We start from the raw sequence: 26,228 nt of genomic DNA, 5'->3' as shown, positions 1-26,228 counted from the left end.
TGGATGGGTTCACTTCGTTGTAAATGCCTAGAATTAGCAACAGACTACTGAAAGCTAACATGCACCTACTTGCATTCAGGTAGATAGGTAATATAACCAATCGATCTGGACCGTCCATTGCATCCAGCCGCACATCTTATGCCACATTCTAAAAACCACATCGATCATATTCAATCAATATGAAGGTTGGCCTTCTTTTTTAGTAGCAATCCATCCACCGAGCCATGGTTGGGATGGTTAGGATTATCATATCAGAGTAATTCTTTGCAACCACAGGCAGCTCATGACCGTCCCCCACTAAATGTATGGTTCAAAATGCATCCAGTGAAAGAGGAGATCAATATCTTCTTTTCAAGTGTAGCTCTTAAAATACACACAAAAAGAGAAAAATATCTAAAAATGCGACTTGAAATTCATACAATTGCATGCAGTGCTGATTATAACTTATTTGATGTGATTGATGTAAGTAAGAGAAACCCTTCAACAATGTCCATGGAAATTACCATCGGATAATCTACCATTCAGTAATCATTATGTCATCCACATAATCCAAAATGAATCTACAAATCCAAACATGCATAGTAGAATTTTCAAAATTTGTGAATGTACCTGTTTTGCATTGTGCATTGGAAAGAAAGAGCTCTGTATCTTCACTAGTACCATAACATGATTCTTAGGAATTCTATTAACAGTAAAATCCCAAAAATTGCAAATTATTTTTCTTGCTGCCCAAGCCAAACACACCCTCAAATACTTTCCTAATCGCATATGATAATGGCTTGCGTGGAAGCTCTTCGGAGTTGTAGCATATCTTTGAGAAACCTTGATTTTTTTACAATCTTACCAGTACTCATCGTCTCAAGCACAGGAGCATTTGCAAGTAGGAACCTTATGAAACACAATTCACATTCGTCACCCATGATTCCAGTCATCTTCACCGTTCGGAGATGATTTAGCAAGCAACCCAAGTGTTCTTGCGCTTCCCAGAAACCTGCATTTGGTATAACCTGGTGAAGTCCATGAAATCAGATCTTATTTAGAGTGTGTTTGGAAGCACAACCAAATTGAATTGCAATTATTATTCTAATTAAGTGGGAATAACTAAATTGTAATTTCCTCAGCATTCGTATTGAGGGTCAACATTCCAAATTGCAATTGCATTACTTACCAGTTGGTCTTGAAATAAATGTAACAGCAATTTGAGGATGAAATTTCATGATTGATTTAAACTGAAATTTTGCAATTCAGCTCAATTGCGCATCCAAATGCAACATAAACCATAATGAAATCAAAATCCAAGAAAATTTGGAACTTACTTGAAACTCAAGTATGCCATAGCCACACACACTAAACTCAAGCATTTCTAAGTTAGGAGAGCTTCTTAACATGCAGAGTGCAGTCAAAACCACCTTCCGATCATTGAAACATATGCCCATTGAAAGATTCTTCAGATGAAGAAATGAAGTTGGAAGTACATCTGGTACATTGCCCATGCTAAAAAACTAGGAGCCAATTCAAAATGATAACATGAGTAGAGCTGTTTTGTTGAGGGCCAGTTTTAGATGTCATGACCCCTAGAATAAGAAATGAACAGAATGTTTTCATAGCATTAGATCCATTTTTGCACATCCTGCAAAAAAAGGATGGTAAACATAAATGGGTTCTCAGTTTTCATTAGTGGGGCCCATGGATCAGTGAACTAGACCATTGATTTGTTCTGTACTACCATTGTTGGACCATCGCCAGAATCTCCTTGATGAGACAATTTTAACATTCAGGCAATTAAGAAGAGAAACGCAAAAATGGTCCACATTGCCTTGAAAAGGTCGTAATGCTAGTCTTTCTGGCATTCTCCACCCTTGGTGGGACGCATAGACCAATGATCTGGATTATTAAACAATGGGCGGCCCCACTTGCCAATACTTCACAAAGATGGGCCACAAATTACATAATTCCTCATCTGCAAAATATACACCAAGATGAGAATTTGATGGTAACTGGTCAGACCCATTCTCATTGAATCTGTGGACGTATGCCTTCCATTCGTATTAGGCAGACACTCCTAACAAATACAAAATGAACACAACACAGTGCATTTAAAATTACATACCTCTAGCAAATAACCCTGCAGCTCCAGTTTCTCAATATGATGTAGACTGCCAAGAATCTTGATCAAATTGCAAACTCCACCTTGCTCGAGATGTTCGGCGCCATAAATATTTCTTGTCAAGTCGATAGCTGCAGTTATGAGTAATGGACTATTTGTTATTTGAAGATCTTTGAATTCACCGCTAAGGCACAGGTGACGGAGATTCAGAGCATTGATTACAAAATGAATCAAGCGGCTGTAACAATTTTTCAATGTCAATGTCTCTAGAAGCGGGCACTTCAGAATCAACCGTTCTAGTTCATCATTGGCAATACAAACGCGTTGAAGATAGAGGTTCCTGAGACCTCGGAACCCTTCAAATGCAGGAGGTGGATTGATTTTGCAACCAGTTAGGTGTAGATCACTCGGTGCCTGACAAGAGAAGAGACGAGAGTGCACTCTGTAGCTGTGCTGAAGAAAACCGAGAGTTAATTGTTTAATCCCATTCTTTGATAGGAAAAGTATCCATTGGTCAAGATGATAAGGGGCTTTCACATAATAAGAGCAGACAAACTTGTGAACTGGGCCGTTGTGAACTAAGAGGACTCCGTTGACAATGTCCGCCAGGTCAATTGCACATCGTTTGATCCCATCAAATACAAGATGTGGAATTGAAGCCCATCTGTACCTCCATTTCCTTGATAGGATGCTTGTTCTGACTGCGTCCCTTAGCGGCAAACACATGAGGATGGCATTGTAAGCATCCACAGGTAGATTGCTGATCAAATCTAAATCTGGATCAGACCTCTCATTTTGCAGTGAGGATTTGCCTCTTGTTGCCTTCTGAAATCAAACAAACCAAACTCCAGCCACTGGTGAGTTGCATGAATGATTTCGAGAAACTAAATATTAGTAGTCAGCGTGCATGCGTGTTTGCGTGTGCGTAAGCGAATAGGGGTGTAAATGGGTTGGGCTGGGCCAGCCATGGCCTATCCAAGGCTGGTCTAGTGATAATCCTAGACCATACTTTCCTATCATGTTTGTATTATGTTACACTACCATAATTTAGATATTAAAAAACTCTTGCAAGTGTCGCAAAATGTATAAATGACAGGCGACAAAAATAACCTCTCTAGTCCTTTGTTTTTTGTTTATATCTCCAATATTATAAATCAAATATGGGTAATCAACACAATCCATTGCACATTTGATCAAATTTCTCATGGCTCCTCCAACACATGAGATCTTGTGGGGCACAGTTTATATCTTCTTTGTTAAATGTGTGTTGAAGTGGAGACCACAATGTGCTAGGCTGAGATTTTTATTCCATTCGGACCCATTGAATTATACACAAGTGATGAGTATTAATTGTCAGATTTGCTCAATGACCCTCAATTGAGTGGTCCTTTTCTTATATAGAAATCATTTTCCTTACTTACAATATATCCCTTAATTACAACATAACAGCAGCATCTACATCCCCTAATTACAGCCCTTAATTACAGCATAATATCTCCTAATTACAGCAGCATCTATATCTCCTAATTATAGCCCTTAATTACAGCATAACAGCAGCATCTATATCCCCTAATTACAGCCCTTAATTACAGCATAACAGCAGCATCTATATCCCCTAATTACAACCCTTAATTACAGCAATATATGGTACAACAATATATGGTAGGTTTGTTGTCTATCCTACTAACATCCCCCCTCAAATTGATGCTGGTCGATCAAGAAGCATCAATTTGCCAACAAGAAATTGATGACGTAGTCGTGTCATAGCTTTGGTGAAGACGTCCGCTATCTAAAGGTCGCTTGAGACATGTGGAAGAGAGATAACCCGAGTATCAACAGCTTCCCGAATAGAATGAGAGTCCGCCTCGATATGTTTGGTACGCTCGTGATAGACGAGATTGGTAGCGATCTGAATAGCACTTGTATTATTAGCATGAAGAGGAGTGGGAGTAGATTGAGGAAAACCTATTTCAGCAAGTAAGCCACGGAGCCACATAATCTTCGAACAGGCTGCCGACATGGCACGGTACTCGAACTCGGTCGAAGATTTAGAAACACGATCATGTTTCTTGCTCTTCCAAGAGATAAGTGAATCATCAAGAAACATACATCACCCGGTGACAGACCAGCGAGTATCAGGACATCCACAAAACAAATACAACCAAAAGTGTGTAAGTCAAGAAAGCTAGGGTGCTGTTTATGTAGATGATAGTATGGAGAGTCGAAATTTAGCACTTTAGAAGGCAACCTATTAATCAAATATACTGCTGTAGCTAAAGCTTCAACCCAAAATTTAGGAGGAACAGAAGGTGCAAGCAACAAGGTCCTAGCAACATCTAACAAATGTCGATTTTTGCGCTCAACCACGCCATTCTGTTGAGGAGAAACAATTCCTTTGTGACGAAGAAACTCAAGAAATTCATGAGACATATATTCTCCACAAGAATCAGTTCGTAAAGTCTTAATGTTAGTGGTAAATTGATTCCCAACATATGCTAGAAACGATTTGAAAACAGCAAAGACTTCAGACTTATAGCGCAGAAAATATACCCAAGTATGCCGACTATGGTCATCTATGAATGTCACAAAATATTTATAATGAGCATAAGAAATGACATGAGTAATGCCCCATACATCACTATAAACAAGGTCAAAGCAATTCTTTGCCCTACTTCCGGAAGAAGGGAAGGGAAGAATCTTACTTTTTCCGATTTTACACGTAGAACAATCAAAAGACAAAGCATGAGGCAAAGACGAATCTTTTTTTCCCAACGAACCATAATTCAACAAATGAGATAAAACAACATTGTTTGGATGGCCTAAACGTTTGTGCCATACTTCACAATTATTGGAGACAGTAGTATAAGCCAAAGAAATGATACTACGAATGGAAAAGTATAATGGAAACAATCTCCCAACTTTAGGGCCCTTCGCTATTGTCCTCCCCGACATCGGATCGTGCACATGACAACCATCATGAGAAAACTGAACATTATAATTATCATCCACTAATTGTCCAACCGAGATAAGACTCGTAGAGAGCCCAGGTGATACAAAAATATTATTAAGTGATGGTGCAATATCACCAACCCAATAATCGGTAAACAATGGCCATTAGCAACTTGAATATTAGAAGAACTAGTGTACTTACGAACATTACTAAGCATATTAGGAGAACTGGTCATGTGATTGGATGCAGCAAAGTCAACAAGCCAAGATTGAGAGGGTATGGTACGTATAGTACCCTTACCTTGCAGCCCTAAAGCGAAAAATACCGATACAATCATTTGCTGCACCATTTCTGGTGTAAGGGCAGGTGTAGCAGTAATGGAAGATGACACTGGAGCGAGATTTTGAGTGCTGGTTACCCCATCCGAAGTGTGGCCAGTAGCAGTAACATGATAAGCATTCACGCGTCGGTTTTGAGGACGTGTTGGGCATTCTTTGATGATGTGCCCCTTCTGTTTATAGTAGCTGCAGAACTTTTTAGCACAATGGGCAGCAATATGCCCATAATCTTTGCAACTATAGCATTGAATTGTACGCATGTCTCAAACCCTCCCTTTGCCTTGAGCAGCATATGCGACAACATTCTCTTGCGGAAGCGAAGATTGAGTAAGAAGACATTGTTCCTCTCGAAGAAGTGCTCCAAAACACACGTCAAGAGATGATGAAGGATCCCTATGCATCAGGTTGGAGCGAATAGACTCAAATTCTGGCCTTAGTTTCATTAAAAACTAGTCTCTTTTGCTAACTTCATGGACTGCTTGAACAGCAGAGAGGGACTCGGCCGACACGTCGGTATACACAATGTCGGAAAACTCAGCCCAACAATTCTGAAAACCACAGAAATATTTCTGAACAGAGTGTACCTTGGAAATAGGTAGCAAGATCAGTTTCCAACTGAAATCGCCGGGCGGAATGATCGTGATGATAGACCTTTTTCAAGTACTCCCACATCGATTTAGCCGTCTTGTACGGCCTTAAATTGAGTATAAGCAGTGGATCAATAGACCCAAGAATCCAAGTCATCACGCGAGCATCTTTCACCTTCCATTGGACCAACGTCATACGATCAGTAGGTGCTGGATCACTCCCATCAACATGTCCCCACAACTCCTTTCCCATGACAAAAAGTTGAAACTGAAACACCCAGGCAGCATAATTCTTCCCAGTAAAACGAGTTTGAAAGACTTCTGAGTTGGAGTTGTTAGCCATAACTAGAATCTCTCGAAATGCACCAAAAACAAAAAAACAAAAAAACTGCAAACCAGAACCCGCACCCAAGAACCCAGAAAACCAGAGCCTAGAACCACGAAAATTAGACCAAAGACAAGGTTGCAGAGAGTGGCTCTGATACCATGTCAGATTTGCTCAATGACCCTCAATTGAGTGGTCCTTTTCTTATATAGAAATCATTTTCCCTACTTACAATATATCCCTTAATTACAGCATAACAGCAGCATCTATATCCCCTAATTACAGCCCTTAATTACAGCATAACAGCAGCATCTATATCCCCTAATTACAGCCTTTAATTACAGCATAACAGCAACATCTATATCCCCTAATTACAGCCCTTAATTACAGCACAACAGCAGCATCTACATCCCCTAATTACAGCACAACAGCAGCATCTACATCCCCTAATTAGAGCATAATATCTCCTAATTACAGCAGCATCTATATCCCCTAATTACAGCCCTTAATTACAGCATAATAGCAGCATCTATATCCCCTAATTACAGCCCTTAATTACAACAATATATGGTAGGTTTGTTGTCTATCCTACTAACATTAATGTTGTCAAATTACAATGCGATCAGCATATGTTGTTCGCATATGCTCGCTTTTTTAATTTTACAAACAAATTTACAAAAACGAAAAAGGAAAAAAATGAAATTAAAAAAAAAATCTAAAAAATTAGGGGAAATTGCCTAATTAGTAAAAGTGATTGGATAACTTATTTTACTTATTTTATTGTAATTTGAGTGTTTCATTAAGTTATATAGTTAATTAATTATATTATTTTTACATAAATTTTAACAAACAATTTACAAGTTACATTAAGAGAGAAGTAATTATTAAAAACTTCGAACATAAAGAGAAAGATGAATAAATGAGAGAGAGAGAGAGAGAGAGAGAGAGAGAGAAATTTTAAGCTTTAGTAAAGAATAGTGAAAGTGGACAGGGTTTGAGTGCCTATATATAGGCAAAAGTGACTGAAATTCCAAAAAACCAAAAAATAGTCCTGTTGGGCAATATGCTATTCCGTATGCAAAATGCGGTTGGATACTTGCATATGTGATCGCATAGTCATCGCATAATAAAGTATGCCATGACATACTTGCTAGGATTGCATATGCCATCTGTGGAATCTTCTCCAAAATTGTATACCTAGTGCGCATTTGAACCAAGGAACCTCGATTTAAAGGAGAGAATTTTCCCTCAAGCTTTTCACGACATTTTAAGTTGGTGTTCAAGATATTCAAGATATTTCATTCTATAGTGGATACTCAATTTCAAGTAAAAAATCAAACTCCCCGTTCTGACTTAGGGGGAGAATATCTCTCAACATCGTTTCGTACATATCTTCAGGATCATGGGATTATTCATCAGACCACCTGTTCTGATACTCCACAACAGAATGGGGTGGCTGAACCAAAAAATCGTCATATTGTTGAAACTGCCAACACCCTGATGACAACTATGAGTGTTCCTCGTTCTTTCTGGGCGAAAGCTATGTTGCATTTCATCTACTTGATTAACCGGATGCCAACCAAAGTTCTACAAAGCAAATCTCCCTTCTTGGTTCTCACCGGCTTCCTTCCTACATATTCCACATTTCATGTTTTTGGTTGTGTCTGTTATGTTCACCTGGCATCACGTGAACATAACAAACTCCCCCCAAAATCAGTCAAATGTATATACTTGGGATTTGGCGAAACTCAGAAGGGTTTTCGATGTTATGATCCGATTTCTCGTCGTCTTCGAGCATCACGACATGTTGTTTTTCTTGAGCATATTGCCTTTCATTCATCGGTTCCTCCTCTGCCCACACCTAACTCTTCTAGTCTTACCACTTTTCCTAACATTCCTTTTGCCTCGAGTACACTCCCTCGTCTGTTGCAGGTTTACTCACGACGAACACGTACAGATCCACCTCCTATTGCTTCCCTTACTGTACCTGTTGCCGATTCAGAATCTCCCTTGATACGTCGTTCCGCTCGTGTTCCTCGACAACCTGATCGCTTGATATGCTCTATGTCTACCATGATGCTACTCTGGATACTATCTCTATTCCTACTTCATACCCTCAAGCAGCCACTCATGATTGTTGGAAGAAGGCAATGGCAGAAGAACTTGTAGCATTGGATGATAATCATACATGGGACATTGTCACTCGACCCACTGACCAACAAATAATTGGTAGCAAATGGATTTATTCTGTCAAGCTCAAGTCTGACGGATCATTAGATCGATACAAGGCTCGGCATGTCGCTCAGGAATACAAAGAGGAACACGGAATTGATTATGATGAGACATTCGCTCCCGTGGCCAAGATGAAAACTATTCGTACTCTTCTGGTAATATCATCCGTTCGCTCTTAGCCACTCGCTCAGATGGATGTGAAAAATGTTTTTCTTCATGGAAACCTCCAAGAAACAGTATATTTGAAACCTCCTCCTGGCTCTTTAATCCCTGACAATAAGGTATGTCGCCTAAAGAAAGCCTTATACGGCCTCAAACAGGCACATTGAGCACGGTTCCAACACTTTCACGATGTTTTTACGGGTGTTGGCTTTACTCAAAGTGGTCAAGACCCATCCTTATTTTTGCGCACCACTGCTCGCAGAATTATCATTGTTCTCGTCTATGTTGACGATCTCCTCTTGACTGGTAGCGATGCTACTGGCATCTCGGCTTTAAAGGAAGTTCTGCGATCATCCTTCAAGATGAAAGACCTCGGCCATCTAACATACTTTCTTAGGCTTGAATTTTCACGTTCTCAACGTGGGATCTTAGTTAGCCAGCATAAATATACCAAGGATCTTCTCGCCTTGGCCTCATTGACGGATCAGAAGACAGTTTAGACTCCCTTAGAACTTAACGTTCAATATGGTCGTGACGATGATGATCTCCTTGCGCAACCCACATTATACTGCCGTTTGGTTGGGAGTTTAGTTTACTTAACAATAACTCGCCCTGATATTGCCTACGTTGTCCAAGTCGTCAGCTAGTTTGTTTCTGCTCCTCGGACTCTTCATAAGACTGTGGTGTTGCACATCCTACGGTACCTACGTGGATCTCTAGATTGATCACTGTTTTTCTCCTCCACGGCGACTCTAGACCTTCGTGCTTATTCGGATGCTGATTGGGCCGGTTACGCTCTCACACGAAGATCTACCACTGGCTGCTGTGTTCGTCGTGTCCCGTATCGGCCGATACGTTACTGGCCATAACGGCCGTTGCGAACCTGTAACGGCTGTTACGGGCCTTGAAAAAAAAAAAAAACTTACCTTTTTTTCCTTTCTTTTCTTCTTCTTCTTCTTCCTCTTCTTCCTCTTCTCGAGCAACTGCGGTTGTGACCCTGCTGCGGCTGCGGCCTTCTTCCTGTTCCTCTCTCTCTCTCTCTTCTTTCCTTCTTTCCCTCTTTTTTCTTCTCTCTTCTTTCCCTCTTTTTTCTTTTCAGTTTCCCTCTCCCTTTTTTTTAAATTTCCAGGTGTACCACGCACCAACTAGCTGCTATAGGTACGTGTCACGCTAAGACGAGTGCTAACACTCCTCGAGCTCCGAGTTGTACGAGCGGTTCAAAGGAGATCAAAGTTATATGGGTTCCACAGTGATGTATTTATTACATCTACACCGTTCATCTATTTTCAGAGATCATTTTAGAGCACTACCCAAAAAATGAATTATATCCAAAGATCATCTGGACCACACCAAAAATAGCAATGGAGATAATAAATTTCATCGTTAAACAATTCGTAGGGCCCACGGTAACGTTTATTTTCTATCCAATCTTATCAGACCCTAGTGGGCCCCACCATGATGTATATATTTTATCCATGTCGTCCATCCATTTTGCTACGTCATTTTAGGTCAGGATCCAAAAAATTAGTAATATCCAAATCTCAGGTTGACCGCACCATAGGAAACAGTGGTTATAGAATGCTCACCATTAAAATTTTCTTAAGGTCCACTGTAATGTTTATTTTCAATCTAACCTATTAATTGGGTCACACTGACAAGGATGAAGGGAAAACACACATGTCAGCTTGATCTAAAACTTTTGTAGCCCCCAATAAATTTTTAATGGTGAACGTTTAATTATTGTTGCTTCTTACGATGCAGTCCACCTGAGCTTTGGATGTGCCTCATTTTTGGGCTCATGCCCTAAAATTATTTGGCAAAATGGATGGACGGTGTGGATATAACACATTCATCACGGGTGGGGCCCAAAAAACTTTGACACGTGTGCTACACTTCACAATCCGAGTCCCGCCTAATTCGAGCCTTAAAAAATTGTACACAAGACATATTAACTTAAAATTTAGCAATTAATTTATGGACTGCACTTGCTAACTCACAATGCCAAAATCAAATTGTTTGAATAGTTTTATTTGTTAATTTGTGGATTTTTATTTTTAAAATAGGGCCTTTTGATTTTTTTTCATGATTTTCTATCCAATAAATGTCCACCAATTCATAAGTGAGATAATGACAATAAATTGCATGAATTTGAGGCTGATTTGGAGCATAGATTGGTCCTCCAAGTCAGCCCCAAATTGGCAACGCCATCTACCTGAATTTAATTTCATTTTTTTAAAGAACTATTGGGAGAAATGATATCAAGTTGTTAAGTTTATAAATTAGATATTTAGAAAATTAAATATATGAATTTTGTAGTCAAATTCAAGTTACCTGGTTCAAAAATTAATCAGACAGTCCGATATGACTTCTCACCAAAGAGTGGACCGTTACACCACCATAAACATGTTCCAATTTTTAAATGAATGCATATTTGGAATGCTTAGAATATTCTGGATTTAATCCATATTTTTTCATATTTTTTTTAAAAAAAAAAAAATTGCACCGTTACGGGCCGTTATGCCTCCGTATCGCCGTTACACCCCCGTATCCGTATCGGTATCGGAGGGCACTGTTACGCCAACCGATACCGATACAAGATACCTTGACTGTATTTTTCTTGGCACTTCTCTCATCTCTTCGAACTGTAAGAAGCGAGTCACTATTTCCAAATCGAGCACGGAAGCCGAGTATCGGGCGATGTCAGCTGCTTGTAGTGAGTTTGTCTAGTTACGTGGACTTCTTTCCGACTTGGGCATTTATCTACAGAATCCTACTCTACTCCATGTAGATAATCTAAGTGCTATTCAGATTGCCTATAACCCGGTTTTTCATGAATGGACAAAGCATATTGAAGCTGACTGTCACTTCATCCGCGAGAAGTTTCAATCTAGGTTCATTTCTCTTCCACATGTCGCATCCCATTATCAGATTGCAGACATTCTCACCAAGTCCCTCACTTGTGCATGTCACTCATTTCTAGTTGGCAAACTATTACTTGTCGATGATCAGGATTAGTTTGAGGGGGGATGTTAGATAGGCCACATGCCTTGTATACCTTATATACCTTGTATAGCTAGTATACCTTGTATAGTTCATTTCCATAGGTAGAGGATTCTGATTTTATTATTTACCTTGTATAGATGACTATAATCTCTATATATTCAACCCCTTAGGGTTGTCTCAAATACAGAAAACCTATTGTCTTCTCTCTGTTTTCATTGTTTACAAGTTTCATATATGAACTATTTGGTTAACCTAAATTGTTAAATCATGCTGTATTTCTCAAATTCCATGCCAACAAGTGTAGACTCTTTATCCACATGTTAGTTTTTCAATTTAGAATGATTCACATATGCACACTCATATGAACACTCCAAATCACGTGGATATAACTCTAATTTTGTATGAATCACCTCAATATGGATCCTATTATGCTTTGGTGGTAATAACATATGCTAACATGTGGACTTAATGGTTATGAACAGGCATATGGCGTTATACCTTGAACCAGTGGCCTTTATCATGTGGAGATTATGTAATTTGGATTAATGGATTCCATCCTTGTGATATTTGTCTTGTGGGTTGAACCTTTTATTGTGTCCTTGGATGGACTTTGGTGCTTAAGTGGCTTGAGAGAACAATCATTCAAATAGTGAATACCCAAAAAAGATAGAGCAAAGCATGGCATTGATCAGGTAAATGGCAGTGCGAATAGCTTTTACTCAAAAGTCCTTGGGAACAAAGATGGATAAGATAAGAGCTCGGGCTATTTCAAGAACGTGGCGATTTTTGTGCCCCGCCAAAATATTTTTTCATAGGGATATACGAGCCAGACTTTTAATGTTGAATATGGTTGTCGGAAAGAAATTTTTTAAATTTGCGACTAAGATGTTCACCTCCAGAATTAGATTATAGAACTGTGTTCCACTATAGTGGTAAAATTGAACAAAGATGTCATAAAGCTCGAACAGTTGGACATTAATAAAAACACCCAAGTATATCGTGCATTATCATCAATAAAAGACACATAATAACGAAATCATCCTCTAGATAAAATGGAGACTTGTTGCTAAACATCACTATGCGTAAGAGCAAACATAGAAGAAAAACAAAAGTACTACGACTAAGAAATAACGTATGAGTTTTAGCTAGTTTACAAGATACAATTTTTAACATTATTGAATTTTTTTTAAAGATAGCATCGAGAATACCACAAGAAAACATAAATTGTAATATGGAAGAGGAAACATGATCAAAACGATGGTGTCACAAAGACAGAGCATCAAGAGTAGCAACAACACTAGCAAATATGCAACCTGAAGTAGCCGAGTTCGGATAGTCCAAGAAGTAAATATCTTCAATTTTACACCCAGTCCCAATCAGCTTCCCAAAGTGTACATCCTACGCATAACCAGAAGGAGAAAAGACCTCATTACAGTTAGATCACATAATGTGACCGACAATGATCAAATTCCTAGTAAGAGATGGGACATGATGACACCAGTAATGTTAAAAAAATTTGTTATGACCAAGCTGACTTGGGAAATTGTCATAATGGCTCTATTTGCAGTGCAAATGGAATTAACAAAAAAAAAATGTTGAAAGTTGTTCAAAAGAGACTCATTGTTGTCATGTGATGGGAAGTATCTAAATCAAACAACTAGGAAGAAGAAACGATGTTTACGTGAAAAGGAGGTGGTAGAATCAAAAGACAAGCTAGTGTGCCTGAGAGAGCGTAGACTAACTTGCTCCAAATTGATAGTAACTAATGGAAAAACAACACGAGCATCCCAGGTAGGAACAATAGAGGGATCTAAAACAATAGAGAAATTTGTATGGCATTCTAAAGACGAAACCATGTTAGAAGCAATTGCATCAAGAGTTTTCTTGTTTTTGTTTGGACAAGTGTATTTTATGTGTCCAAAACCATGACAATAGTTGCATTTGATCGGCGGGCTGTTTTTGGAAGGTGCATAATAGAAAGCCTGTCTACATGAATTGCTGGCTAGGGATATGGAAACATGTATTCATATCACCAATATCATCGTTGATACCTGAAAACAGAAGGTAACATTCGAAAAATAAAAGGAAATGGTAGAATTTCTTACTGAAACTTCAGGAGGTGCTAAAACACATATATTTGCATATTTAGGAATCAAATGCTTACAAAAAAGAGACGCATACATAATAATAAGTTTCTCTTTAATGTGGTTCTAAAAGCATGTAATGTTAGCTAAGAAAAACATAGAGAAATATGGAGAAAATGGTGAAAATTTTCAATGATATTTTAGAAGATGCTAAAATACACATATTTGCATATTTAAGAATCAAATAATAGCAAAAATGATGCATATTTACATATTTGAAATCGAATAATAAGTTTTCCTTTAATGGGGCCTAAAACCATGTGTAGTTGACTCAGGTAAACATTGGAGAAATATGGGGAAAATAGTGGATCCATGCACCCATTCAACAATCAATCCATACATGCACATACAAACATACAAACACTCATGCATGATCCATCCATTCACCCATGCATGCGTGCATTCACACATACATACAAACATATCATGACAACAACACACATACACATATCTATCCATCCATCCAACCATCCATACATATACATGCATCCACCCATGCATACATCTACACACATACAAACATGTATTTCATCATACAACCATGTACCCATAAAAAATTGAAATGGAAATTTGTTTAATAAATAGATATTTGGCGATATCGATATATTGACAATACATTGGCGATATAATTGAAATATCGTAGATACATTGGCGATACAAGCGACGATCAGAATTTTCACAGACAAAAATATTGCCAATACATAGACAATATCAATACATTTAGCGATACAAGTAACACCCAGAATTTACATAGTTGAAAGTATTGGCAATACATTAGGGGCATCTTTGGCATGTTTTCTATGCACACTACCTTACTTATGACTTGGATTTCTATCATGTGTAATGTCTGCATGTCTACCGCCTCACATGAGGGGCCCTCATTATAACCATATCCATAATGAGTAAGATGGTCTCAATCGCGTGTGGAATGAATCACACACGTTGACGCATTAAAAAATCCTCATGATCATCATGCATATATGTCATTTCATCATCTCTTGATTTTATTTTATTTTAATATATAATATTTCATATTATGAAAAAGCCTTTACAACGCAACCCGCATTCAGGCTACTCTAGGGAAAAAATGCCCCAGGAGAAGCCTATCGTAAGAGACCTAAATCTGACTACCTGGACCAGGCCCACTGATAGCCCCCGAAGAGACCTGCCTAATGGCTCCCAAACCTACTCTTTTTTCTTTTTCTTTTTTTTTTCTAAGCTTGTTAGTACACCCCACTGTCAGTTCACACTTCACTGTTAGCCACCCCCACTAGGGATCGATACCAAGACCTTAGTGTTGAAACGAGGTATCTTTCACTCAGTCTACCACTTGACCAAGACCTGCCTAATGGCTCCCAGACCTACTCTATCTAGGAAGAGAAACCCCCCTAATAAGAGGAGGAAGGTCGGAGAAACGCCGGGAAAGAACGGAGCCTTAGCGGTCAGACCCCATGTTGGCCATCCCATCTGCTGGCCCATTCCCTTCCCTCAAAACATGAACAAATTTTACATGCCCTCTATTCTTTAGCCTGTCAATCCTATACATCCAGTAATTCCAACGCCAACCCGAATGAGATGTACCATTCAAGAGAGCCACCACTAGCTTGGAGTCTGATTCCACCTCAACCATGGCGAAACCCAATTCTAGACAATAGGCTAGACCGTCATATACCGCACGGAGTTCTGCTCTGGTGTTCGAGCCCACCCCATAACCCACCGAGAAAGCGAATAGGAAATCTCTGTTATCCCCTCTGCAAATCCTGCCTCGTCCCGACATTCCTGGGTTTCCTCTAGTTGACCCATATATGTTTAACTTTACCCAACCATTTATCGGTTTCAACCACTTCACTAGCTCAGTTTTCTCCCTTAGCGAGATGATTGCCTCGATGCCAAAATCCCTAAGAATCATTTGGTTGACCATAGGCAACAACCTGGAACCGGGCAAGCCTTTACTCAGAGCAGAAAGCCACCACTTCACTCGAGCAATTGCGCTGGAAGCTGAGGAGATCTTCCTATCAAATTTCAAAGCATTTCTGGAAATCCAGATGTCCCAGAGAATAAGACAGGGGACCAGCCCACGCAAAGACGATGAGAGCCCCGGAGGAGAAGGGGTGAGCCACCAATGCCAGATTCTCCCCTCCACCGATTGGTCCTGCATGGGGGCAAGGCCAAAGATGGCCCCAAAGTGTCCCCAGACCTCTGTCGCGGGGTTGCCAAAGATGAAGAGATGGTCAAGGGACTCCCCAGAGGGCCGCTGATCTAGACCAGCTTTGCAGCAGACGCATTTGGAAGCCAGCTGAATGTCTCTAGCTTGGACAAAATCTTCAACCGGAATTGCTTTCTGCAGCAGTCTCCAAACAAACAAAGACATCTTAGGAGGCATTTTTGTGCGCCATACCCATTTCGCCTAGCCCCCACGCTGCCTACTATCTCTACTTAACTCCCAAGCCAATTTGCCAAGAAAGAGCCCGAAGGCTCAAATGGCCAAAAGCAATCTTCTGACTCTTCCGATTAGCAGAATCCTCCCTAGAATACGAAATCTAAGACCTACTAGGGGAGATAGACACTAACAGAGGGAGGAGGAAGAGGACCTTCCGGGACCAGGAAATCACGGACTTGCAGCGACAAAAGCTCCGCCGAGATAGGTCTATCAGCCAGAATTTCCAGCGGGCCAAGCCCTGACCAGTTCGTGTACCATAACCGTCGAGGCCCTAGCCCACTCGCCTCTGCACGCTAGCTTCCAACACTGGCAGAAGTGCCTTGATGCTTTTCCGCAACGGGGAGGGGGAAGACGAGGAACACCCCATTATTTCTAGGTTGAGGTCTTGGCTGTATTTTGCTCTCATGAAAGTGCCCCATAGACTGACTTCCCTTCCATACTTAACAGCCCACACCAATTTAAACTGGAGGGCCTTCATCACCTCTTTGAGCTTTCTAATTCCCAGCCCGCCTTCTCTCTTCGGTCTGGATATCTCTTTCCAACTCGTCTAGTGCAGCTTCCTCTTCCCGTCTACCCACCCCCAGAAGAAGTTTGCAAACCACTTCTCCATCTCATTAAGGACCATCGCGGGAATTTGGGAGGTAGCCATGGAGTCTGCGCTAAAATCGTCCTCCCAGCCTGCCATAAGCATCTCGCCTTCCACCCGGAGATGCGAGCTTCCATTTTGTCTAGCAGGGGTTGAATATCTGCTCTTTTCGCCCTGCCTTTGACAATTGGGACACCTAGGTATAGGGGGCATGCCCTGGACTTAGAGATCCCCAAGGAACGTTCTATGGACCTAATTCTGGCGAGGGGGAGCTTCTCGGAACTGAAAAAGGAGCTTTTGAGGAGGTTTACCTTCTGGCCGGACGCTGCTTGATAACAAGCCAGGAACCCGTTCACTTTACGAAGCGAAGCAAAGCCCCCGTTCAGGAACAGGAGAGTGTCATCTGCATAGAGGAGGTGAGAGATCAGTGGGCACCCCTGCTGCAGCTTGAAGGGCTTGCAGAAACCCCGACTAACCAGCAATTTGAATCCCCTGCTGAATACCTCCGCTGCCAGGATGAACAAGCTGGGTGATATCGGGTCGCCTTGCTAGAGACCTCTAAAAGATTTAAAGAAATTTGCTACCTCGCCATTAACTAGCACAAAGAACCAACAATTTGACCAACATTTCTCCACCAAGTTAACCCATGAATTGCTGAACCCAAAACATCTCATGACCTGTTTCAGGAAATCCCAATCGACCCTGTCATAAGCTTTCTCCATATCTAGCTTAAGCACGATATTGCTACCACAGACCTTTTTTGTTGATTTCCCTGAGCATTTCTTGGGCAAGAGCTATGTTCTCTGCTATATTACAGCCTTGGATGAAGGCCCCTTGCTCAGGAGAGATGAGTCTTAGCAAAAGAGCACTCGGCCTTGAAGATATTATCTTCGAGAAGATTTTATTAATGCAGTTGCAGAGGCTGTTAGGCCAATATTCGAAGATTTTTTTCGGGGAATGGGGATTTTGGCACAAGACATATTAGGGAGGACATGACAACCCTGGGGAAGTCCTTGCCTTCGAAAAGGTACGTTGATGCCTTATGCAGGTCTTGCCCCACAATGTTCCAGCAACCCACATAGAACGCACTTGAAAATCCATCTAGGCCTGACGCCCTGTACTTAGTGAGAGAACAAACAGCCTGATACACTTCTTGGGCTGATGGAGGGGCCATCCGCTGCTCGTTCTCTTCTGAAGAGATAAGTTGTGGGATAGCTGAGAGGAGGTTAGGCGCTGGAGACGATCCCTCTGACTTGAAAAGAACCTCAAAGTGAATAATTGCTTCGCTTTTTTTATTCTAGCTTGATCAACCGCTCTTTGACCTGAATCCAGCTCAATGGCCTTGATTTCTACTTTTCTCTGTCTTTCCGTCGCTAAGGAGTGGAAGAACTAGTGTTCCTGTCCCCCTCTTCCAACCAGTTGCTTCTCACCTTCTACTTCTAGAAAACCTCTTCCATGAGCTCTAATTGGGCTAGGTTACTACTGGCTTCGATGAAATCTTGTTGCATACCATCTTCGAGCCCTGATCTAACCGCTAAATTTTGCATTTGATACTCGATATCCTCAAGTACCCATTCAACCTGCCTAACCTGCTCGAAAACGTTACCGAACACCATCTTATTCCAGACCTTAAGTGCCAGCTTGACCTTCCTGAGCTTTAGCCGAACCGTTTAGACGTTGATCATTGGATGCGGTGAAGCCTCACCCTCCCAGGTTGTCTTCACCACCGGCAAGAAAGAGTCATGCCGCAACTACATTCTCTGAAATTTGAATGGCTTAGCGGATGGGGGGGAAAGACCAGCAGCAGAAAGCGTGATCTGAGGAGGCGCGAGGAAGATGCTCCACGTGAAAACGTGTAAAGGAGTTCACCCAATCAGTGTTTAACAGCACCTTGTCTAGCCTGGCCTACACCCACGCTGATTGTTGCTCCATGTAACCTGTTTCCTGAGAAGCCTGCATCTAACAATCCGGCGATATTGATTGCCTTAGCGAATTCTTCAGAGCTAATAATGTCGGAGTTCCTGCTGCTTCTTCTCTCTGAGGCTTCGACAATCGCATTGAAATCACCGCACAACGCCCATGGCCCTTGCGCGGATCTGGAAAAGGTAGCCATGTCGTCCCAAAGAGCCCTTCTCTGACTCCCAACACATTAGCGTAAACAATGGATAACTGGATTGGAACTTATAGATTCTGAATGCAAACTTTTAGAGTGAGCATTTGGTTAGTTGCAACTAAAACAAAAACATTAAGGGGACTATTTAAAAACACCAAAATCCTACCTCCCGCGTCGCCATTGGAGAAAGAGTGGAAACTCAACTTTAAACACGTGCCCACTCTCTTTTCCTCCCTTAGTATTGGCTCGAGGATCGCCACGATCCACGGATTGTGGCTAGTGATGAGTCTCTTTGTTATCGTAATGGTTGGCCTGTTACCAACTCCTCGGGCGTTCCACACTAGGATACTATCCATCAGTAACACAGTCTGAGTTCACAACCCTTCTTTTCAATCTTCGCAGCCTATGTTCCCATTCTCCCGCGGAAGTAATTCTTGTCGCCTTTCTTCGGAAACGTTTCGCTCCTACCCTCTTAAGGATTTGTTTTAGGGAACTGCCTAGAGGGCCCATGGTTTGTTCTAGCCGAAGGGAGGTTGAGTCACAATTTCCACCCTGGCCTTGTATGGGAAAGATTGTTGGCTCTTCATTATCTGGTTGCACCTCATCTTCCTGCTGTTTACATTCCCGACTCCTCTCCACTTTCTCCTCTCTTGCTCCTGGTACCCGGCCATCATTCTGCTCCCATATTAAGGCATCTATGCTGAAAAAGGGGGAAAGGTCCACTTCTAGACCGAACCTGTTGTCAGTTTTCTCCATTTCTGGAGTCCAGCTGGAATGAGGAGTCCTGTTTTCCATTGAGTTTGGGACTAGCGATAGGGGTGAGTTCCACTGGGAAACCTCTTCCCTGTCCTCATTGCTCTCTATAGGCCTCATAGGGGAGCACCTAACTGATCTGGACTGGAAGTGGTAGTTGTCACTTCTGTCGCAATCTTGATGTCTTCACTCTGCCTGATTGGTCCAATAGAATTTTCTATGGGGGGGGGGGGGGGGGGCTCCTTGGTTTGTGATTCCGGCCAGTGGCAGGAGTGGGGAAGGCTCTGATTTCTCCTGAAAGTTGGACCCTAAGTTCACCTGGGTCGATAAGGGAGTCCCGGTCCTATTCTCTCCTCTGCCTTCCGTCTTGAATATCCGTAATACCAGTTGGGTCGTGTTGAGGGGATTAATCAAACCATTGAACTTGTGAAGCCTCTAGCATAGGAATCATGCTGTTATCGACAATCCTCTCCTTGTCATTGGGACTGAAGTCACCTTAGCTCGGCTCGACCTCGACATTTCCTCAAATAGATTGAGGGCATTCCATCTGAGCCACTGAGGCATTTTGACAAACATGTAGCTGGTAGTCCCTGGTCTCTTTTGGTTCTATTTGGAATCTTCTTTCAACCCAGTCCTCGGTGCTCTCCTTGCTCCCCAGGGGTCTGCTTAGGTGTTTCTGATCGAAGGAGATGTGTTCGTCCGATGTAAAAGCTTCTGTTTCGGCATAGACAAGGAAAACTTCGTCTACAACTACTAGTTTCAACACCCTCTTCATATCCACTCCCGAATGGAGTTTAATCTTTAAACGAGCATACACCTAGAATAACCCATACCTGCTGCTCGCATCAACCTGAACCACCTTCCCGAAGAAATTTCCTGGATCTAGGATTACCACTTCTAACCAGGTGTCCGCCGGAATACCAAACAAACGGATCTAGTTCCCCTCTCCTCCGAGGGCTACATCCAAGGACCAAGGGAATATTGTCTCGAGGCCCATTGGTTGTTATAAGGGGGAGTCTCCCATGAAGTCGATGAGCTTTGACTTTGTTTTTAGGACTCTGAGGAAGTGGGTGTGGGACAATCTCGCCACATCTATTGCTGATGCCGTAAACTTGGATGCCCTAATTGCTCCAATCAAGTACGATATGGAGTTATTTGGGTCCGAGGCTACCCCAACTAGCCCTAGTTGCAATTCCTTGAGTTTTATTGCCACCGCAACTGGGTCTGCTATTGTAATAATCCCTCCTTCGGAGGTGTCCTGACAGTGCGATCCCGGACCCTTCCCAACGACCGCTCCTACATACGATTTGTTGTGAAGATTTGCTAGTTTCTGCAGTTTGGGGACTGGTTGGACGACCCTGACTAGTGGGAAATACCTCGGTTTCACCTTTTTGACAGAAACTACCCTACCATCTATTCTCCGCCCATCCAGGATTTCCATGGCCGCCCGCGCCTCCTCATATAGAAAATGAACAAATGCAAATCCCCGTGGCTTCTTCAAATCTGGGAAGCACAGAATGTATGCATCGAGGACTTTTCCGTACCTGCTAAATATCGTTACCAGCTCCTCTAGGGAACAGTCATACGGGAGGTTTCCCATGAAGAGACTGAAATCGCTTCTCTCTCCTTGTTCATTCCGAGCGTTGATTGAGCTTGTTCTTCGGAGGGATCGTCCTCTCCAACCTCTCCTATTGTCGCCTTGATCCCTGGTATGGCCTCCCCTCTGTCCATGTGGCAGGACTCCTTCATAGCCATCTCCCAAGTTAAACTGACTAATTTGTAGAACCTAAATCATTTGTGTTTTGAGGGGCTTGCAAACTAGATTGAAAGTTGGATGGAAAAGGTGCTTGTGGGATGCTTCATCAAAGGATTAAAGGATGAGATGGGGGCTTAGGTTCGAATGTTCCGGCACAATACTCTAGTGCCCCATGTAACATGTATCAAAGGACTATCATGGCTCCAAACGTCATCGAGCACAAGCAAGAATCGCTTTGCTTGCAAGTTGCAACATACCTTGGAGGTGATCCTGCAACAGGGCCAAGTCCAATGACTCGCAACCCTCATCTCATGCAACTTAACTAATCTCATGCACGATCATGATTTTACTATGTTTATAGCAAGCCATGCTGATTATTATGAGATCCCATCCCTGCAGACTCAATGGTTGGGATTAGAAGCATCTCTTTCAAGGTATTCAATAACGGTAATAGTCAAGAAAGTTTCTAAGTAAGAAAATGTGACAGCCCATATTAGATTGTTGAGGACCCGCATCAGCCTGTAATAGACCATTTTCTCAGAATGGGCATTACAGCCCCATATCACATAAAGGTTCCAACCATCATCCTTATATATGTAACAATTGTTATGGTCATTATATAACCATTTTTAATACCATGATCTCAATAGATATGTTTTTATCTCAACAATTTAGAGACAAAAACAAGCCTCACAATATGTTTGCATACAACCCATGACTTGAAAACCCATACAAGACATATAACACGTCCATACACACTAGAGCTAGCAAATGAACATTCTCAACACCACACATGTATACTAAAAACAGTTCTTAACAACAACTTATAAAAGGGCATGTTCGGCATTGCATGAGTGACTGTTTCTGTGAAATTCATTTTCCAAAATCACTTAAACGAGCAATAAATGCGTTTGGTTATTGTCTTATTATAATTTTTATTGAAAAACAATTACAAAAATAAAGCTTTTTTCCTTCTGCAACTTGGAGTCATTTCCAAGAAGGATTTGAGCTAAACAGAAGGCCTCATTTGAGGGGAGCAGAAGAAGCTTTATATATGCTTGGATACAACCCATGAGTTAAACCATGAGTTAAAGACTCAGGCACCATTCATCAAGTAGGGCACACTTTGAATGTGCCACATACCAAAAATTACAGCAACACGCTCATCAAGTGAGCCACACATGCAAGTTTGCTTAGATCTTTGGCACGTGCTATGTACTCAATCTCTAACACATGATTTGTCCCTCCCACATAGGGGGATTCTTTGTTAGATTTTTGGGCCATGTATGACATTAGTAGTCAGGGCAATGGAGTAGTTAGGGCAATGGGTTGGATGGTTTGGATCGTAATAATGAGTCCAAGTGGGGCCCATAAGTATGTTGCATGTATATAAAGAAAGATGCCCCACAAAGTACGATGCAACAAAAGTGCATAAGTGTTAGTGTTGTGCTAGGGCTCTCTCTCCCTTGAGTATAGGTGTGTGGGCGGAGAAGTCTGCAGTAAGCCAATGATGGGTAGATCATTGCCGCCGACCCTGTACAATATAAATTAATGCCTCAATCCCCGACTCTCCTCACGATTCAGTTTTACCAAATCTCATTGTGTAGACATGGACAAGAGAAGGAAGATTTGAGCATGCACTCTCCTTCTCCTGTGAGCTTCAAACCTAGCAATGGCTGATTCAGGTATGAATGCCTTTGTTTCTCTCCTTCTGTTTTGAAACACAGATTACATTCATTTGATACTCTAGTAGGGAGTCATGCTTGAAGCACATGCACTCATAAGTTGCACATGGAGCATATACTAACTCAAATGAAACTGCCTCAATTGTGCAACCGTCTGTCGGTAAGTCACATCCTCAAAATCAGATGGGTTGAATAATCCCAACCAGTGATTTTTGGACACTTTTTTGTTCAAATTGGTAGGTTGTCTTTTAAATGTGTTTACCAAATTAGTTTACTTTTTGCATAAGTGATTCTCAATAAACAATTTAAGGAAATATTTTAATTGATAGTAATTTACAATCATGCACTTCCTAGAAAGTAGAGCCAAACAGGTCTTATATTTGAGTATACATCACAATGTGTTATTGTCACAATTCAGCCCCACCCACGTGTGCTAATATTAGGTGGGTGATAACTAAGATGCAGGGGCATACAAGAACAAATATTTTCCAAAACTAGAGTTGGGCATGGGACAACTCGACTCGTTCAACTCATTCAATTCTGACTCGATCCGAACCGAGTGGGTGAGTCGATCCGAATCGGTTCGAGTCACCGAGTAACTTGACTCGACTCAACCTGAAATCCAACTCGACACTGACTCGACTCGTACATATATATTAAAAAAAAAAAAACTTAGATATGACATTTCAGATCTTAGATGTCGTATACCTGATGGAGAGGCTGCAATTCTGGCAAGTGAATCTAGGTTTTGAGTTGTGATTTTAGCCCGTGGATTCTCGCTGCACTCGACCCAACTCGGTACTTGCGACTACGTCAAACTCAGTCCAGATTAGTCCAGGCTAGACCTGGACTCAAATCGGGTCAAGCATGCTGGACTCGGCACCCAGTCGTGTTGAGTTCAAGTCAGGCCTATTTCAAAACCGGATCAAGTCAAGTCAGCCCTAACTCGGTCCGACTTGACTTGACGCCCAACTCTGCCCAAAACTCACTAATTTGAGTACTATTCTATCGTGCACATGGCATACATCTATATTGATCCTAGCATTAGGATCCATCATTTGAACATAGCTCAAAATCACACTAATTGAAGTGATCGGCACCATTTAATTGAAGCCACCAAATGGATGGTCAGAAAGAAACAGTCAGAAGTCCATATTAGATGGGGTAATCAGATGGTAAAGATCGACGGATCATGTTATGTTCGGCCAATATTTCATCGACAATGGACCCATTATTTGAAGGGACTAGATCGGCTTCATACGAAGCTTGCATATGGACTCATGGACAATCCAACTAATCTATTTGAACTCTCCATTGGATTTAGACCGGACAACATAGACCATCATCAACCCACAATCCTATCCATCATTTTGATATCCATCCATTTTCCTACTCATGGATTATATTGTTAGGATGATCTCATCAAAGTGGTTTTTTGCTAACATAAGCAATCCTTGATGCGTCCCCCTGAATGGATGGTTCAAACTGCTAAGTGGACCAAGCTTCCCATAATATCCACACCATCCATTGTTTAGAACACTAGTCGGATGACCACAATCATCCAATCTATATGATTTGTGCTTGGTGGTCCATGAAGAGTGGGCTGTACCAATGGGGACTCAGGTTTGGTAGAGACCCTCCACTAGCCCAAGTGGCTAGCGGAAAGCTCTGTGGGCCCCACCATGATGTATTTGACTTATCAATGCAGTCTATCCATTTCGCCCCCTCATTTTCGGGCACAAGCCCAAAAACAGGGTAGATCCAAAGCTCAAGTGGGCCACATCACAGAAAATAGTTTGGATTGAATGCCTACCATTGAAAACTTCATGGGTGCCATAGAAGTTTAGGATCAAGTTGATATTTGTGTTTTCCATTCATTCAGATTTATGTGACTTTGTGAACAAGTTGGATGAAAAATAAGCATCGCCGTGGATCCCAAGAAGTTTCCAACGGTGGACACTCAATCTCCACTGTTTCATGTGGTGTGATCCACTTGAGCTTGGGATCTCCCTCGTTTTCGGAGTCATGCCCTGAAATGAGCTGGCAAAATGAGAGAGAGAGGGGCATAAGGGAGAGACGCGGATTGGCCGTGCACCGGCGCCCGAAGTTCTTGTAGTTCGAATATGTGAGGCCCACGGAGATGCCCGTGACAAATCCACTCCGTTCATCAGTTTTGCAAGACCACAATAGCACAGCACACGAAACAGAGAGAACGGAAACCTCCACCGGTGAAACCTCACTGGAGCCGACCATAATGTTTATATGCTATCCAAACCGTTCATAAGGTTACTACAACTCAGATAAACTTCAGGCACAAATATAATCCTGAGAAAAAGCTTATGTGGGCCTCACAATGTTTCCAACGGTGAGCGTCCAATCGTTGCTGTTTCATGTGGTACGGACTACATGAGTTGTATCCGCGTCATTTTCAGATTCCTATCCTATTCTGGTATTGCAAAACTGATAGACGGAGTGGATTTGTCAGGGACAGCTCTGTATGCTACGCACAACTCCCGACTAGCTTCTGTGCCCTAAGACGGGCAATCCGCGTCCGAGAGAGAGAGAGAGAGAGAGAGAGAGAGAGAGAGAGTACCTTGGCGCTGCGAGTGCGAGCCATTGGGACTTGCGTTTTGAGCTTCTTCTTTATGAAGACAGAAATTCGAACTACCTTTTTAAAGAGGGTTCCAAAGAGAGGTGAATCGGTGAGTGTTGTGGCCGTGGTAACGGAGTCATCTACAAGTGAGGCCCACCATATTGTATATGTAAATCCACTCTGTCCATCAGGCGAAAAACCTCATTTTAGCTGTTCATGCTAAAAATAATCTTGGAAAATAACTTTAATGGGCCACACTAAATGAGAATATATAAAATTGCTCAACCTCTAACGTTTACTCTGTATGGCGGCGCCTGAGTGGTATATCTGACTATTTTTTATATCTTTATTCTGTCCTGATGATTTACACGTGATTAACGGGTTGGATAAAAAGAAAAGCACCACAGTGGCCCCACACACAAACCTACGGCTGGCATCTCATCCTCATTGTTCC

The 26,228-nt window shown here is 41.7% G+C and overlaps 1 protein-coding gene across 6 annotated transcripts; it reads right to left on the bottom strand.

The window, feature by feature from the left end:
• Positions 1-579: 579 nt before the first annotated feature.
• On the bottom strand, positions 580-25,870 carry LOC131229023 (F-box/FBD/LRR-repeat protein At1g13570-like). 6 transcript variants are annotated; one of them, XM_058224878.1, is made up of 5 exons: positions 25,775-25,816; positions 13,018-13,102; positions 2,111-2,932; positions 1,317-1,502; positions 580-1,007 (listed from the first exon to the last, which is right to left on the bottom strand). In XM_058224878.1, the coding sequence occupies exons 3-5, from the start codon at positions 2,831-2,833 to the stop codon at positions 759-761; spliced, it is 1,158 nt and encodes a 385-aa protein (XP_058080861.1). In that variant the 5' UTR covers positions 2,834-2,932; positions 13,018-13,102; positions 25,775-25,816; the 3' UTR covers positions 580-758. The 6 variants fall into 6 exon arrangements, with proteins under 6 accessions (XP_058080861.1, XP_058080859.1, XP_058080860.1 ...); XM_058224876.1 differs by lacking the exon at positions 13,018-13,102 and having other exon boundaries at positions 25,775-25,870; XM_058224877.1 differs by lacking the exon at positions 13,018-13,102 and having other exon boundaries at positions 2,111-2,929; positions 25,775-25,840.
• Positions 25,871-26,228: the final 358 nt, after the last annotated feature.

Source organism: Magnolia sinica, chromosome 16 (assembly GCF_029962835.1).
Source record: "Magnolia sinica isolate HGM2019 chromosome 16, MsV1, whole genome shotgun sequence".
Classification (NCBI taxonomy): Eukaryota; Viridiplantae; Streptophyta; class Magnoliopsida; order Magnoliales; family Magnoliaceae; genus Magnolia; species Magnolia sinica.
Note: the sequence above shows the minus strand (reverse complement) of the source record. Positions and strands in the feature narration are given on the sequence as shown.

What these genes read in the sequence shown, in the direction of transcription:
- LOC131229023 (XM_058224876.1), bottom strand. Translation starts at nt 25,798, where the DNA reads ATGGCTCGCACTCGCAGCGCCAAG. An exon ending in CTCGCACTCGCAGCGCCAAG is followed by an intron (nt 2,933 to 25,774) that starts GTACTCTCTCTC and finishes GTTTGATTTCAG; the next exon opens with AAGGCAACAAGAGGCAAATC. An exon ending in TGCAGGGTTATTTGCTAGAG is followed by an intron (nt 1,503 to 2,110) that starts GTATGTAATTTT and finishes ATTGGCTCCTAG; the next exon opens with TTTTTTAGCATGGGCAATGT.